The 16,094-nt window shown below is 39.4% G+C and overlaps 2 protein-coding genes across 2 annotated transcripts; both read left to right on the top strand.

Moving 5' to 3' along the window:
* The first annotated feature begins 1,337 nt into the window (after nucleotides 1-1,337).
* LOC117295845 (arrestin domain-containing protein 3-like) lies at nucleotides 1,338-7,797 on the top strand. The gene is made up of 7 exons (XM_033778620.1): nucleotides 1,338-1,744; nucleotides 3,053-3,214; nucleotides 3,702-3,946; nucleotides 4,822-5,004; nucleotides 5,497-5,682; nucleotides 6,108-6,270; nucleotides 7,552-7,797. Exons 1-7 carry the CDS (start codon nucleotides 1,609-1,611, stop codon nucleotides 7,728-7,730), a joined length of 1,254 nt encoding a protein of 417 aa, XP_033634511.1. The 5' UTR covers nucleotides 1,338-1,608; the 3' UTR covers nucleotides 7,731-7,797.
* A 1,976-nt stretch (nucleotides 7,798-9,773) lies between these two features.
* Nucleotides 9,774-15,829, top strand: LOC117296103 (arrestin domain-containing protein 3-like). The gene is made up of 7 exons (XM_033778975.1): nucleotides 9,774-9,906; nucleotides 10,564-10,674; nucleotides 11,318-11,553; nucleotides 13,203-13,385; nucleotides 14,142-14,327; nucleotides 14,934-15,060; nucleotides 15,651-15,829. The coding sequence occupies exons 1-7, from the start codon at nucleotides 9,774-9,776 to the stop codon at nucleotides 15,827-15,829; spliced, it is 1,155 nt and encodes a 384-aa protein (XP_033634866.1).
* The last annotated feature ends 265 nt before the right edge of the window (nucleotides 15,830-16,094 follow it).

Here is a 16,094-nt window from a genome sequence, read left to right as displayed (position 1 = left end):
GTACGGGAAACGAGAAGGTCTGGGTCGAATGAAAAGGAGATAAAGTGACGGGGAACGCCTTAAACATGGAACCCGAGACTCCCCAAAAATCAATGAAGAAGTAGGTTACTTTTACGGTATAAATCAACAACATGATTGAAACAAACAGTGGGTTCCATCAATTACCAAAGGTGTAAGATCCCTTTAAGCTGATTTCAATCTTGGAGCCCCTACACTTGTGTAGGAATACAGTGTACATAGTATTCAACACTACTAGTTCTTATTCATAGGACATCGGCATATCTGTACGTGTTTGTTGAACACCTATAAGAGCTCCAGTTCCTTGACTCTTATTCATAAACTAAAGGTGTAACTTGTAGGTCAGTTGTGTTGGCCTTGTCTCATACTGTCTTGTCTTCTTCCTTTGTCTCTTGTCCTGTTACGGTTCCTTGGTGGTTGTTTTTGTTTGTTTGTCCATAGGTTATGCAATGTACATTTCAGCTCTGTTGTTCCCCCGAGAATCACATGTTTGTCGTCTGGCCCTTCGAAGAGTCTTTGACTTTGAGCATCGGCAAAGTGAGTTACCACGACCGTGTCCATAGGTTATGGTACAAAAGCATTCTGCTTCACCTTACACCTAGATGTTGTGTATGTATCTGCTGATTACTATTGAATCATTGTGCACATCATGCTACTGTATTACTTGGGTAATTTCAACTTATTATGTGCTTTTTGTATTGAATAACAGCATTGAAATAAATATTACTGACAGGAAATATGCAGTGTGAAGTAGAGGTTTTAGAACCAGGTCGCCATAAGCCTTTTTGAAAAATGGTGGACACTATGGCATTGCACTGTTTGGATTGGGTGGATATGATCAGAATTACCCAAACTCATAGACGATGTGACCTCTGACGTCACACGCAAACCATAACATGATTCGCGAGCATACCGCCAGGCAAAACCGTTTTGGCAGCCAGTTAGAAGTGTATACAATCTTACGATGACTAGACTGCGCGTCTTTTTGCCCGGTGAAACATGATGTAAACAGTGTTTTGTAGAGGGCGGTTTGAATGAAAACTAAATAGGTCGCGTCGTCTCTAGTGTTATACATGTAGTGGGTGCGTTCGTTTAGCTTCCCTGGGTCGACCCCGTCGTGTGGCATTTTTTTTTCCAGGACGAACGTGTGCAGATAATTACCCACGTACGTCCTGGAAAAAGAACCTGTCACACACCGGGGTCGACCCAGGGGAGCTAAACGAACGCACCCATTGTATGGGATTTTCTATTCATATAGTAGTTTATTGTGTTTTCATGGTTCAATAGTCCTGATAACTAACATTGCTCCCTATGTTTACTACAAGCGCCCGGTGTCATGTCGTAGTTAGATTGTACAGGTGTATATAATAATGTACAATGCAACTTCTAAGTGAAAATACAAGCACGAAAAATGCTTCGAGTCACAATGTTTGCACACGTACTCGACTTGTAAACATTCGATCGTTTCAGAGGCGATTCAGGGAACACAAACCTCAAGCAAAAAGACAAGCTAACAAAATATAGCCTTCGATTCCAGAGGTTTGTACACTCGACTTGTAGACACCCGTTTCAGCGACGAGCAAGGGAGACATGAGCAGACTGAAGGCACTGACTATTCTGTTCGATAGCACTACGAACGTGTTTGCTCCTGGTGACGTCATCAGTGGACAGGTTATCGTACAGGTAGACTCAAACCGCGACCAGGAAGGTTTGAAGAATGTACAAGGTATGAATTATTTATGAAATTTATATCATTTTATACAACATCCAACAGCGCAAGCGCCAATAACAAGATTGATACAAATATTAATATTAAACATTATAAAAACAGTTAAATTTAACAATAAATTAAGGAAGTAAACAAAACATAAATAAACACATACAAACATGGCAAGAGGGGAAAACTCGTAAGAGAACAGACAGAAAACATGAAAGACCCAATAGGACAATTACTTGACTAAACACTATATTGGCAAGATGAGTAAGGGGGAGGGCTGGAGCACTTGCTTGACTTGGACTTTGAAGGCAGAGATGGATTGGTGGAAAATGTCGATGGAAGGGTTGGTTTGGGAGATTGAATTAAACAGGGAGGTGAGACGGTGTATGAAGCCTTTTGTAGTGGCATCGACCCTGAACAGACTATAATACACAAAATTTTGAAACTGGAAACTCTCTGGCAATTTCCGGTTCCGGGTATGCTTTGGCTTGACCCATTTCTGGGCCAGCTTGAACTGGAAAATGTGTCACATTGACCCAGAATTTTTTTTTTCAGTTCTGTGTCAGCGGATCCCGTATAGAGCCATGTTGAGGCTAAATTGGTCGTCGATAATGTAAACAAAAATGATGGAAAAACAAAAATAATAAAATAACCCATGGCAACGAGAAATTGCTCACTCGATGACCTTAACAAAAAATGGGTTAATATGTTTTAATTAGAATTTTCTGCCCGGTTTATATTTGTTTATCTGATGTTTAGATGTCTAGTTGGTACTGTCTAGTCCTTGGTTATTTTGCTGTTCCTTTCTGTTTGTCTTCTGTCCGTGGTTTTCTTGTGTACTGCCCTTGAGATTTTTCGTTTAATTCTGGTTTCTTTTTCTGTGATTTATTGTATTTGTCTGCTTTTGTTGCATTATGGAATAAAAAAAATAAAAAAAGTAAAATAACCTTGTTGCATATGTAATTGTGTGCTTTTAGATTCATGAGAAAGGCTTCAGAAACCATTTTTAAAGTAATTTTACAATGGGTGAAAATTGTCCTCTTCCTCTTCAAATACACACTTAAAAAGGGGGTAGTCTCTAACAATAATAGCCTCTTGTGGAGTAATTACCCAAAGTACACCATCCCTTCAGCTCACATGACCATAATGCAACATTCAGCTGATAATCTGGCCGTGCGTAAAGATACTGGAGTTAATGGATAAAATTAATTAATGCATCGTCACCGAAGTTGTTAAAAAACTTCCTCGAATCAATCAATCATTTCTCTGAATGTTTTTTTGTGTGTGTGTGAGTGGTTTATTTTTGTTACTCTCAAGGTATATGGGTGAAGTTTAACGGCAAAGCTAAGACAAGATGGATTACTCCCGAGAGCCAATACGATGATGGAGTCAATCACCATCCTTCATCACGTGATAGTAAGGTTCCACACTCCAAGAAGGAGATGTACTTTGAAACCGTCTCCGTCATCTTTGGTAAAGGTATCGTGACCCTTCCTTTTTATCAGTTACTTCAAGGCACTGGACACGTTTGGTAATGGTGGACTTTTGGGACGCTTGGCAGCAGCAGATTTTCCAGGTAAATCCAACGTTTTCGGTAATGTGCGCTCAGAACTACGTAAACAATGAAAATTAACCTGGTAGGTCTGCTGCCACCTAGCGTTCCAAAGTCTTCCATTGTCAAAGACCAGTATTCCCACTTGGTGTATCCTAGCACATTATAAATCTGTGACACTTTGGGATCAATTGGTAACCGAAGTTGCAAGAGAATAGTAAGAGAAAATATACCCTTGAGAAAGGCTTCAGGCCTGAAGTCTTTCTCAGACTCAAATATTACTTAAGTAAGAAATTGCCTCTTTCTCAAAAGTGTCCAGGCTGGGTAACAGCTGTTGTGTATAATCAAGACCAAATTAAACTAAAGATAAAACATCACTTTTAATACAATAACAATTCTAATCAAAAATTGCAGGGAAACATGAGCACGGTCCTAATCAGTTGAATGTTGAACCAGGAACTCACTCCTACCCCTTTTCATTTCAACTCCCCGTTCGAATCCTGCCATCTCCATTCGAACACAAATATGGGTACGTGAGGTACAAAGTGAAGGCAACACTGTCGCTCATCAGGAAGCTATCCAACAAATCCTTCAAAACAGAGAAGCTGTTTAGTGTAGTCGGACCAACAGTGGACTTGAACACCATGCCACAAGTGCAGGTTTGTTTGAAAAAATATAAATAGTGCACATGAGTTCATTTGGGACTTTATAATTGGTCAATAATATGGCGAGGAAACGGCTTTTACTTTTTGTCAGAAGGTTCTTTATTTGTCACTGACATCAATTCTGTAATGGAGAGGAATAAAACGACATGTTTACTGGTTGAGTCCTCTACTGTGAGTGTATCTAATATTTACAAAAGTAACTTTTTAAAAGAAAACAATATTTAAACAGTTCGGCGTCTCCCGCCATAAGCTATGTACAGGAAAACCATATTAAACAGTTTGGCGTCTCCCGCCATAAGCTATGTACAATCTCCGATCGGCCAACATTTTTGGGCCGCACCTTTATTGCAAAATCAATATATAATACATGTTTTATAAAAAGAAACCCTGTTCTATGATTACTGGCCATACTTGTCTCAATATACTCGTCAAATACCGATGTATAAACAGACTGTGATAACGATTCCACAGTCTCTTAAATGGTCTAGAAATTGTATTTCATAATTCCAGGTGTGAACCAACGGAAATGTTGCACGGGTGGGGTCAGGTTTTTCAACTTACACTAAATACCAAGGTTCGTTTGTGTACGAGTCAATGGGGGAATTCCATTGAGACAGTGGACCAGCCTATGTTGTAAAAAACCCAACGGGTAAACGGCCTTGCCATGGCCACTCAAATTTTCAATTATGTTTCTCAAGCGTATTCTCTTATAAAAGTCGGGGGAAATAGGATGTTAAATAAATGCGTAAGCAGAGTAATTTAAAACAAAGCATAATTAGCCATTTGCTAACTGATGGCAGTGCATCACACTAAGTGTAAAAACATAGGCAGTAAATTTTACAGAACTTTGTTGTTGTATTTGTTTTCAGTTGGAAGTAAATGACACGAAGGAGCTCTTCGGCTGTTGTGGATGTGGATCCACTGTGGAAGAATCAATTACCGTCGGTTTACCAAAACAAGGCTACGTCCCCGGAGAGAGCGTATACCTCACTGGACAAGTGGACAACCGTGACGGGGAGGAATCGTGTGATTTTAACGTCAAATTTATTCAGGTACAAATTTAATGGATATTTTAAAGACACTGGACACTATTGGTGATTGTCAAAGACTAGTTTTCACAGTTGGTGTCTCTCAACATAATATGCATAAAAATAATAACAAACCTGTTAAAATTCGAGCTAAATCGGTTGTCGAAGTTGCGAGATATTAATGAAAGAAAAAACATCCTTCTCGCACCATGGTCACACGAAGTTGTGTGCTTTCATATGCTTGATTTCGAGACCTCAAAATTCTAAATCTGAGGTCTCAAAATCAAATTCGTGGAAAATTACTTCTTTCTCGAAAACTACGTTACTTCAGAGGGAGCCGTTTCTCACAATGTTTCATACAATTAACCTCTCCCCATTACTCGTCACCAAGTAAGGTTTTATGCTAATAATTATTTTGAGTAATTACCAATAGTGTCTACTGCCTATAAAGTTCTATATCATTTTTGTTTCCGCAGACTATAAAGACGTTTTGTTTTGACAATGTTTCTTCTCTAGAAGTCAACGTTTTATTCGAAATCCAACAACAAAAACGTGGAGAACATCATAAAGAATGTGAGGTACAGAGTAGCGACTCCGCGGGGCAGAGAGACAGAGTTTAGCCTGGGCCCGAGGCTCATTCCTCCGGTACCACCCTCGGGTCTACCTGGGTGCAATATCATTGACGTAGAATATTACATTCGGGTGAGTTGAAAATAATAATATCAATTTTATATTTTACTAATAATAACATACATTATATATCACCGAAACCATTAATAAATAGGCCTGCAGTTGAACATAAGGAAGACAAAGTATGACCTACAACATGCCTCAAAGCATTTACAGAGGGACAAACTTAAGACAGACTGACTTTAACTATAATGGTCATGGATTGATAACACTGGAACACTTTCAGAAACATCAAAGCTAGAAAAGCTCTGGCGTGGAAAGAACATCACAACATGAAAAGGGCGTGGTGCACAAACGTGAGAAGATGTTCTTCGGAACCAACTGAAAGTAAAAAAAAAACCAAAACATCGTAAAGCCATTGGACACTTTCGGTAAACAGTATTGTCCAAGGCCCACACTTGGCTTTAAATTTTCGTCGAACTGTTTTTATCATGCAGTGTTTGAGCGTCAGGAGAAAGTGGAAGTTTCCCATAGTTATTGGCACGGTGCCTCTTCGTGCACGACTGCCTGCAGGATTCCCCCAAGCACCACCAGCATACACCCCAAGCTCCTCGGTCATTGACACGGCCCTAGATTCTCCCGTAGGGATGGCAGACTCGGGTAAGATTTGTACCTATCCCGTCTTTTAGTTCGTGTTTGAAGACAACTCCCTTTCTTATATGAAAGAAATTGTAAAATAATTGGTACCGTTGATTTCGAGAAATTTCTATTCGGTATTAAAAAGAAGACATGTTGGATGGGAGATCGCCTCTTATCGCAATGGTACGGGCACCCTTAAAGGCAGTGGACACTATTGGTAATTACTCAAAATAATTATTAGAATAAAACCTCACTTGGTAACGAGTAATGGGGAGAGGTTGATGGTATAAAACATTGTGAGAAACGGCTCCCTCTGAAGTGCCATAGTTTTCGAGAGAGAAGTAATTTTACTCGAATTTGATTTCGAGACCTCAGATTTAGAACTTGAGGTCTCGAAATCAACAATCTAAACGCACACAACTTTGTGAGACAAGGGTGTTTTCTTCTTTCAATATTATCTCGCAACTTTGATGACCGATTGAGCTCAAACTTTCACAGGTTAGTTATTTCATGCATATGTTGAGATACACCAAGTGTGAAGGCCAGTCGTTGACAATTACCAATAGCGTCCACTGCCATTAATTGCCACAAGGGGCCGTTGCCACCTATTCCTGGGGCTGAAATAGGGCTACCACACAGTCCGTAATGATGTAGTCAGCCATAGGAGCTTGGCTCTTATAGTAGAATGCACTACCTTCTCAAATTTGTTAACAAACAATCAGATCATTAAATTTATGTTGAAATTGGTGATAATGAGTACTGATTTGGTTTTAGCCTGACATATGTATGTTAGCACTGTATACAAGTGCCATGACCAGGATTGGAACCCACACTCCGCTGCTGACAAACACAAGGGCCATCGAGCCACACGTAACCACCTAACCTTTGTTTCATCTACTGACAAAGGAACAACAGCACAACAGAAAAGTTACACAAAAATTGTGAGAGGCACATTTCATAGAGCTGCTTAAGCAAACAACTTTGCTTAAGCAAACAATTCATTGCTGAGTAAAATCAAATTACCGGCCAAGACTCCACTCAATTGTAATGCTAAGTAAACAACAGCTTAATACTAGTCATAAGCAATGTATATGGCAGGACATTTTGGCCAGTAACATGTGTAAAATAAGCGAGCTATTTTCGTGCTTAAGCAAAGTTTTTGCTTAAGCAGCTCTATGAAATTGGCCCCTGAGCTTGGGTTCGGTCACCTAAACCACTCGGCCTGTTTCGATCAGTGGGTTCTGTTATGGTTCTGAGGAACATAAATTCATCTTTGCTTAATTTCTTTCTACCAATCTCCAGCGTTTGGTGTTGAGGCTCATCCGCCGAGTTACGTGGAGGCTGTCGGCCAAACAGACAGACTGACCAACGAACGGAACAACGAGGAGTACTTTGGTGATGATCAGTTCGTGCCTAGTTATCCGTACTTCAATCTTTCGGTTGAAACGCCAACAGATTCCCACCAATCTCTTGAAATTTAAAGAAACACGTTGCCTTGGATCGGTCGAGTTGGTCTTTGAAAAGCGTTTGCAATACAACCGTTGAAAAATATTTTAAAAGTAGAATATATAATTATCCACACAAGTATCACTCAATATTGCGTGGTTTTCCTTTTACCTCGTCGACTAACACTGTCCGCCATTTATGGGAGTCAAATTTTTGGCCGACCGTGTTAGTTCGCAAAGTAAAAGGAAACCACGCAATTTCGGTGAATATTTGTGTTGAGCATTGTATTCTACTTTTACAATACTTTCTAACCCTTTATATACATTTTATAACAAACGGTTACAAACGCTTTACAAAGACCAACTCGACCGATCCAAGGCAACGTCATGTGTTCCTTTAAAATGATACTATTATGTGCACTCATTGCATACCTGCCTAAATCTTCGAATGAGGTGTGGTTATTAAACCCTTTGTCCTTGCTCTGATATGCAATATCATAATTCATTATGCGCTGATAACGTCGAAAGTAAATATTGTGTAAACATTTGTTTAGTTTTGACGGATAAATCACTGTTAGATGAGTGACTGAAAGTGTAACTATAGTCTTTCAATATTACATTTTGTTTCTATTCTGTGTTTGAATCCAAGTTGTATTATAAAATAATAGGATTTTCTTTGACAGGTTGCAAAGTTTGGTAACACGAAACCGTTCCCGCCCCAAGTATGACCTTCTCAACTTTCCCTTTATTTGTGATTCATTATTTTAAATAACATAATGTATATAAATTAGTAACGGAAGAGCTTAATGTCGTTTTTTTACATCATTTTCTATTTACATACTTTTGCTGCATGTAAAAAAGTATTATGCACAGTGTTTGCGAATTGTGTAAAGGGATACAAATTTAAGCTAATGTTCAAGGGGAAACGTTTCACAGATTTTAATTTTCTTTTTTACGTAAAAATGTTATAGCACCTCAGAATCTTGACTACAAATATACTTAACTGGAAAAAACAATAATGTTTGAGAAATAACTCTTGCATTACACCGCTGCTCAGAGTTTCCATTACATAATTCCATCAACAGAGGGGGTACTTTGCGTTTATAAAATAATTTTGGTGCAGTAAAACTAAGGCCCTTTTCGACACCACGGCTTCGGCTTTGGATTCGGCTCAGGCTAGATTGGTCCCGCGGTACGCGCTCAGGGCTTCAGACGAGAGGACGGAGCCTGAAGCCGAATCCAAAGCCAAAGCCGTGGTTTCGAAAAGGGCCAAAGTAGAAAAAAAAGAAAAAAAAAATGTAAATAAAGGATATGCCTTTAAGGCTTGTCGAAAATATTGCAAACGTTGTGTCCCTGGGGTTATTGACTTCAAAAAACCTGGAGCATTTTGGGTACATTGGCCCTCTTAAAATGCCAATATCTTGCTGAAATGTATAGTCACTTTTCGAACTTGGAGTCTGGCTGGTTTATTATTTGGGGTGTTTTTATTTTGAACGACACTATTTCAAAGTCTAAAAACGGATGATGCAGATACAAAATGTAAGCAAAATTCCCTTATGATTAGTGTAGTATCTGGTCCGCTAGGATTGACCTTGAACGTACAAGGTCACCTTTTTGTAAACAAGTGTTACATGGTCTGTAACAACTATACCATTAAAATGCAAATACCAACGTGTTATCAAACACCAGCCTGATTTGATAGATGAGGAACAGAGTACAACATTAACACAATTATTATTTTGGTATCAACAGTTATAGATTTCCTTTGATGCAACTGACCAAAAATCATGTCAATAATGACATCATTTGGATGAGATAGGCACCGTTCCAGTGTAACGTTTAAAGTTCAATCCAGTATACCCGGAACTGTGGTACTGACTATTGCATTTCCTTAAGTTTGGCCATTTTGTATCAAAAGTTAAGCTGTGAGCTTATTAGAGGCTAAACCACTTTAAAACACAATTTGTAAATAGTGCGTCAGCAACTTCTCACCGGTTCCAGAATATCAACTCAAAGTATTTTAAGCGACCGTACCGCGAAGTCAATCAGTACACTGGAAGAAATTAAAAAGACACAAACATGGGCAGACTGAAAAATATGCAGATTGTGTTTGACAGTAACAAGACGGTGTTTTCATCCGGTGACGTCATCAGAGGGAAGGTTTTCCTGCAAGTGGACAGAAGTGATCATGTCGGATTGAAGACTGTCCAAAGTAAGTGATGCACTATTGGGCAAAAGAGATGAGGGGAACATAATGTGTGTAAAGTATGTGTGTGATCTTGCCAAAATGTAATAATAATTTGCCAAACCGGTATCCGTACTTTGGGCGAATCATTATGTACATGTACATGAAATAACAAACCTGTGGAACACGTTGGACCAGTTTTCTCATTTGGTGTATCCAAACATAAGCATAAAACAACAAGCCTGTGAACATTTTGGCTCAATTGGTTATCGAAGTTGCGAGAAAATGATGAAAGAAAAATACCTTTGTTGGACGAATTTTGTGTGCTTTCAGATAGAAATATAAGACTTTTATAGCTAAAAGTCTTTAAATATTTTAGTGAGAAATTACCCCTTTCTCCAAAACTACGTTACTTCAGAGGATGTCGTTTTATACTATCAACAGCGCTCGTCAGTTTTTAAGTAAATTTTTGTTTTAAGTAAACACCAAACGTGTACCAAAAAGCTCACTCGGTCATCGGAGTCACAAGAAAATAGTGCCAGACCCTTAACACATTTTGACTGCTTTTAAACATCAGATTTAAATTGTTTACGTTGACAAATACATAGCGAGGACCTTACCTTTAGTTTTTAAGTCTTTATAGCCATTTGACGCATTCCATTTCTCAACCCACCATCATTATAGAAATGTGGATGCAGTTCAGAGGGAAAGCTAAGACAGATTGGTCAACTGACGATCATACGCACAGTCTAACCGAGATGTACTTTGACGAGACCGTCATTATCTTCAAACCAGGTACACACTATAGTTCTGTAGCAAAACGCAATGAACTATTTGAGCACGCAGACAAAATAACCAACCATAAGATGCTCTTTAGATAAACCTGTACAAGTTTAACAATCGGGTTGGATCAGGTGCGCCAAACAATATGAACAGCACAGCAGACCAAGACTGGTTTGTGTACGATTCAATGTGAAATACACCGGACCAGTGTATGTTGTAAACAAACCCAGCGGGTAAACGATCTTGCAATCAAATTTTGTTTCTCAAGCGGTTTCCTCATATGAATCAGGGAAAACTGTATTTGAACTAAATTCAAACGCAGAGTAACACAACACAATTGTTTTTTTTTAACCATGATAAATGGCAGTTTGATAGTACACTTAAAAAACATCTTTTATTGCTTTATTGTTCATTAATTTGTTGTATTATTTCGCATTGCTATTGTTTGTCTAAAGCGCTGTGGTCTAAATGAAATGGCGCTATACAAAAACCCATTGTACTGTATTGTATTGTATTGTACTGTATACACTAAATGGGTTAATGATTTTTTCAAGTTTTTGTAAGCGGCGATTTTTATTTATCGTGTGTGTGTCTTATATTAGGGGTTTCTTTCTTGATTGTTTTCAGTCGTATAAAATTTGCAATTTAATTCCAGGGAAACGTTCTCAGAATTTACACGTCCCACCAGGGAGGCACAGCTATCCATTTGAATTTAAACTTCCCCGTAAAAACCTCCCAGCCACATTCGAAGGCAAATACGGTTACGTGAGGTATAAAGCCAAAGCAACCGTATCACTCAAGAGGACACTACTCGACAAAGAGTTCAGGACAAAGAGGCTGTTCAGCATGCGTGGGCCAACATTGGATTTAAACAACATTCCCGAAGCCAAGGTTTGTTTAAAGGAACACGTTGCCTTGGATCGGTCGAGTTGGTCTATAAAAAGCGTTTGTAACCGTTTGTTATAAAAATGCATAATGGTAAGAAAGATGTTGTCAAAGTAGAATACAATGATCTACACAAATATGCCTCGAAATTACCTGGTTTTCCTTTTATCTCGTCGACTAACACGGTCGGCCATTAATTTTTTATGGGAGTCAAATTTTTGACTCCCATAAATGGCCGACCATGTTTAATGGTTCGCAAAGTACAAAGAGAACCACGCAATTTCGGGGCAAACTTGTGTGGATCATTATATTCTACTTTTAAATTAGCTATCTAACCATTTGCATTTAATAACAAACGGTTTCAAACGCTTTTCAACGACCAACTCGTCCGATCCAAGGCCACGTGTTCCTTTAACTTACGGACTTCAGAGATTGAAACCAGGAAAGCAAATGTTTCTGTGTACATTTAAAGGGTCTGGGTACTTTTTGTAGGACAAAAGACACAATGTCCACAAATTTACATTAAACTAACACAGTTTGAAGGCAATGATGGTAGAAAGCTTCCTTGAAAAAAATTACTTGCTGAGGTGCTGTAGTTTTCTTTTAGAAATGAGTAAAACAATGTCATGGAAATAGTTTCCGTCTCAGTGATCAAGAGACGAAAATTGTTTTAGCATGTAAACACATTTATTTTACATGACAATGTTTTACTCATTTCTCAAAAAGTACAGCACCTCACAATTAACATATTAAGGTACGCTTTCTTCTATCGTTATCTTAAAACGGTGTACGTTTAATGCAAATCTGTGGACCTTGTGTTTTGTGTTAAAAAAGTACCCCAACCCTTTAATAGGCCTAGAATTGCCATTCTCAAATATTTTTCTAATTCTCAAACATTTTCTTGATTTGTTTTAAGGATTCCCTTTTTTTGAATCGATTTAGAACAAAAAGTTCCCATTTAAAAGCACTATGACCGGCAGCAATTTTGATTTTCAGAAAACAAAATTGCACCAGGAAAACCAAAGAATTTTTTTTATAGTGTACCTTTTGCCAACGAAGTCAGAAGAGTGCTTTATATACCGCCCTCTCGTGGCTCGTTTTTCTCAATAGGTAGACAACAACCCGATGCTATCAAAAAGAACGAGTATACCTACTACATCGAAATTAACGTTGTGGTTCACACTTGATGTCACTGAAATTAAGTTCAGACAAAAAAAACCCCGCAAATCAGTGAATCTTTCAAGGCATTTATAACGGGGGTTATGAGAAGAGTGTGAATTTGGGGTTAGAATTACCCCATTGAACAAGTTCACTAGACATCATCAGCACAACAAAAGTTGTGCAATTTCTCTTTCGGTAGCCTCGAGATATTAGTTATCAACAGCATAGCATAGTGAACAAAAACAATCGTTCATCGCAATAAATTCAGGATACAAATTACTTGCGTCACAATACATAACCAGTAGTCCAGCATTCTCATGAAGACGAGCTGAGTATACAGTTCGAAACGTCAAGACCACACCGGCTCTTTTCAGCCAGAGCCACCACCCCCACATTACCATTAACTATTTTTAGTTTCTTCTGATTTATCCTCACCATTCCAAGCTTCAAACAACAATAACAGTTTCCCTGTAAAAATTAAATTGTCCACACAGTTGGCAGTGAACGCGAAGGCAGACGCACACAACTGGTGCGGGTGTACACTTATGGTCTCTGATGAGATATCCGTCGGATTGTCAAAGCAAGGATACGTTCCAGGTGAAAGCATAGTCGTCACGGGACAGGTGGATAACCGAGACAGCACTGAGAGAATAACGCTATACAGCAAGCTATTGCAGGTACTCCCACTACATACTCCCCACCAGGGCCCAATTTCATAGAGCTGCTAAGCACACAAAATTTGCTTAGCATGAAACTTCTTCCTTGATAAAAACAGGATTACCAAACCAAATATCCACGTGATTTTCAGGATAGCAAACAACAGCTGAATACCAGTATAACAAGCAATAAGCAACAAATGGACATTTTATTGGTAATCCTGTTTTTATCAAGGAAGAAATGTCATGCTAAGCAAATTTCTGTGCTTAGCAGCTCTATGAAATTGGGCCCAGGGTGCTGAGATGGTGGAATGAAATATAATGTTGGAGGCGCTTTGAGACGCCCTCCGTGTGTGAAAAGCGCTATATACAAACTGGTTATTATGTGTCATGGCCGAGGTACTGTGGGGACTTTTTGCAACACAAAACACAATGTCCTCAGATTTACATTAAATTTTATACACGATTTGAAGATAATGGTGGTAGAAAGCTTTCCTTAAAATATTACTTGCTGAGGTGCTATGAGAAATGAGTAAAAAAAATGTCACTGAAATAATTTTAGCATGCACAACGTAGTTATGCGACTCTGCTGAATACATTGCTCTGTGATTTTCATTTTTTTCTCTCAAAAACTTGACAACCTATGAAGCTGAAACTTATACAGGTAATTTATATCACATACATCTTCATTCACAGTGAGTGAGTAGGGATTCATGTCATGTCTAAAAACATGATCTACAAAACCCTTTTAAGCTTCAATTTCTTCTTGATTTTTAGATCATAACATTCCACTCCAAATCTCATCAAGAAGTCAAAAAGAACACCCTGGCCACGGTGAGTGCTTCTGTAGCATGTCCGAGAGGCAGGGTGACAGACTTCAGCATCGGCCCGCTGCGTATCCCTCCGGTACCACCCTCGGGTCTTCCTGGGTGCGGCATCATCGACGTGCTCTATCGTGTCCAGGTAGGAACATGAAATCTTAAAGGTGCATACTGAATTCTGTCACCCATAATATGGAAAATGGGGTGGAGGAGGATGATTCAAAAGAGGGCGCTATCAGGAGAAGTTTGTACTATGGGTGCGTTCGTTTAGCTCCCCTGGGTCGACCCCGGTGCGTGGCGGTTTTGTTTGACGAACGTGGGTAATTATCTGCACACACTCGTCCTGGGAAAAAAAAAACCGCCACACACCGGGGTCGACCCAGGGAAGCTAAACGAACGCACCCACAGTTATGGGGGACAGAAGCACCATGCTCAAGGACACAAACATTACCGGGGTTCTCGAAGAAACACCGGAACTTGAGTCCGGTGCCGTTTGGCCACACAGGCCACAATTGGACTGAACACTGAGAGAGAGGCAGTGAGTTTTTCAAATGCTGAATGTATACAATGAGTAGGGTAGATGGCCTTAGCTTTCGATCCAAATTGGACCTTCTTCAGAGGCATAAACAAGTACAAACAAACACATATTCATTTATGGAAAAAGAGGGGAACGGGATTAAGGGAAGGATAATTAATATTATACGTTCAAGTTTTGAATGAACTATCCATGTTTTCCATTTTGGAACAGATCTTAAGTGCAAATCGTGAGACGAACTTTACGATACAGGTAGGCAACGTACCGCTGAAGATTCCAGCCACACGGACCAGAGTAGAGACCGAGTTGCCACCATACCCCGGAGAACAACCGAACGCGGGTATACATTTTGAAATTACACTACAGTTTTGTTTGAAAGTTGATTTGAAAAGCTCCCAGAGTCCGATTTCCAAGAGATCTGGCAGGCTGCCCCGGAAACTGGTTTAAGAAGTCAGATTTCGCTCGAATTCTGCGTCTTAGACCCATTCTGTATCATTCTGGCACAAATTCCGGGTCATGGTTTGGTGACCTAGACACTGGTAAGACCCAATGGACAAGAAATCCTGGTCGTTTATACAACCCTGGAGTATTGTTTAGAGTGTACCCATTAGTTCACACATAATCTATACAGGTTGTATAGAGGGCGCTCGTTGAGTTATATTGGTGAATAGACCTTTTCGCAAATACCGGGGCGCGCGCGTAAAGCTTGGAATTAGGTGCATTGGGGTCTAGCTGGTATCAAAATTTGATCCATATATATCCCACAATGCACCTCATTCAACAGTCTGCGCTTGCGCATTGGTATTTGCGATAAGGTCTATGTTGGTTCACATCCCGCCGTGCCAACAATCAGGGTATCTGAGATACAACGGGTTACCAGTAAAGGCTACACGTTGTGGTTTTAAAACTTGTCTTCTACTTGACTTTCAGCTGTTGCTTGTGAAACTCCACCGCCTACTTATGAAGAAGCTGCAGCAATGAGCGGACTGATACCCAAAGATAGGAGTGGGGAGAACTACTTCGCCAGCAGTGAGCAATTTGTGCCCAGCTATCCATACTTTAGTTTGTTGGTTGAAGATGGGCAGTCGGAAACCCGCTTAGATCAGTAAACTGTAGTTGACTCGAACTAAGGTCAGAAATCAAAGTATTATTGTTTCTGCAGTGGGATTCGGATGGTTTATTATTGAATATGGGCTGACAGTTTAAAACAAGTTTAATGTACAGTGAAGTTTACAGTTAATCGTTCAGGAGTATTTTCATTTTGGATGAGTATAGCTCAATGGAGGTTCAACCGCATGAAGCTAAATTGATTTGGGGAAAATATTTGTTCAGTCAATATAACTTTAAAGGCTTAGAGATTAAACGCAAATATTG

This window comes from Asterias rubens, chromosome 10 (genome assembly GCF_902459465.1).
Source record: "Asterias rubens chromosome 10, eAstRub1.3, whole genome shotgun sequence".
Classification (NCBI taxonomy): Eukaryota; Metazoa; Echinodermata; class Asteroidea; order Forcipulatida; family Asteriidae; genus Asterias; species Asterias rubens.
The sequence above is the reverse complement of the archived record's forward strand: the minus strand, read 5'-3'. Positions and strand labels throughout refer to the sequence as shown.

Bases quoted from the DNA above. Each gene is read 5' to 3' on its own strand.
- LOC117295845 (XM_033778620.1), top strand. From the start codon at position 1,609: ATGAGCAGACTGAAGGCACTGACTATTCTGTTCGATAGCACTACGAAC. The intron at 3,215-3,701 runs GTATCGTGACCC...CAAAAATTGCAG, and splicing joins CTCCGTCATCTTTGGTAAAG to GGAAACATGAGCACGGTCCT. The intron at 3,947-4,821 runs GTTTGTTTGAAA...ATTTGTTTTCAG, and splicing joins ACACCATGCCACAAGTGCAG to TTGGAAGTAAATGACACGAA.
- LOC117296103 (XM_033778975.1), top strand. From the start codon at position 9,774: ATGGGCAGACTGAAAAATATGCAGATTGTGTTTGACAGTAACAAGACG. The intron at 10,675-11,317 runs GTACACACTATA...ATTTAATTCCAG, and splicing joins CGTCATTATCTTCAAACCAG to GGAAACGTTCTCAGAATTTA. The intron at 11,554-13,202 runs GTTTGTTTAAAG...TTGTCCACACAG, and splicing joins ACAACATTCCCGAAGCCAAG to TTGGCAGTGAACGCGAAGGC.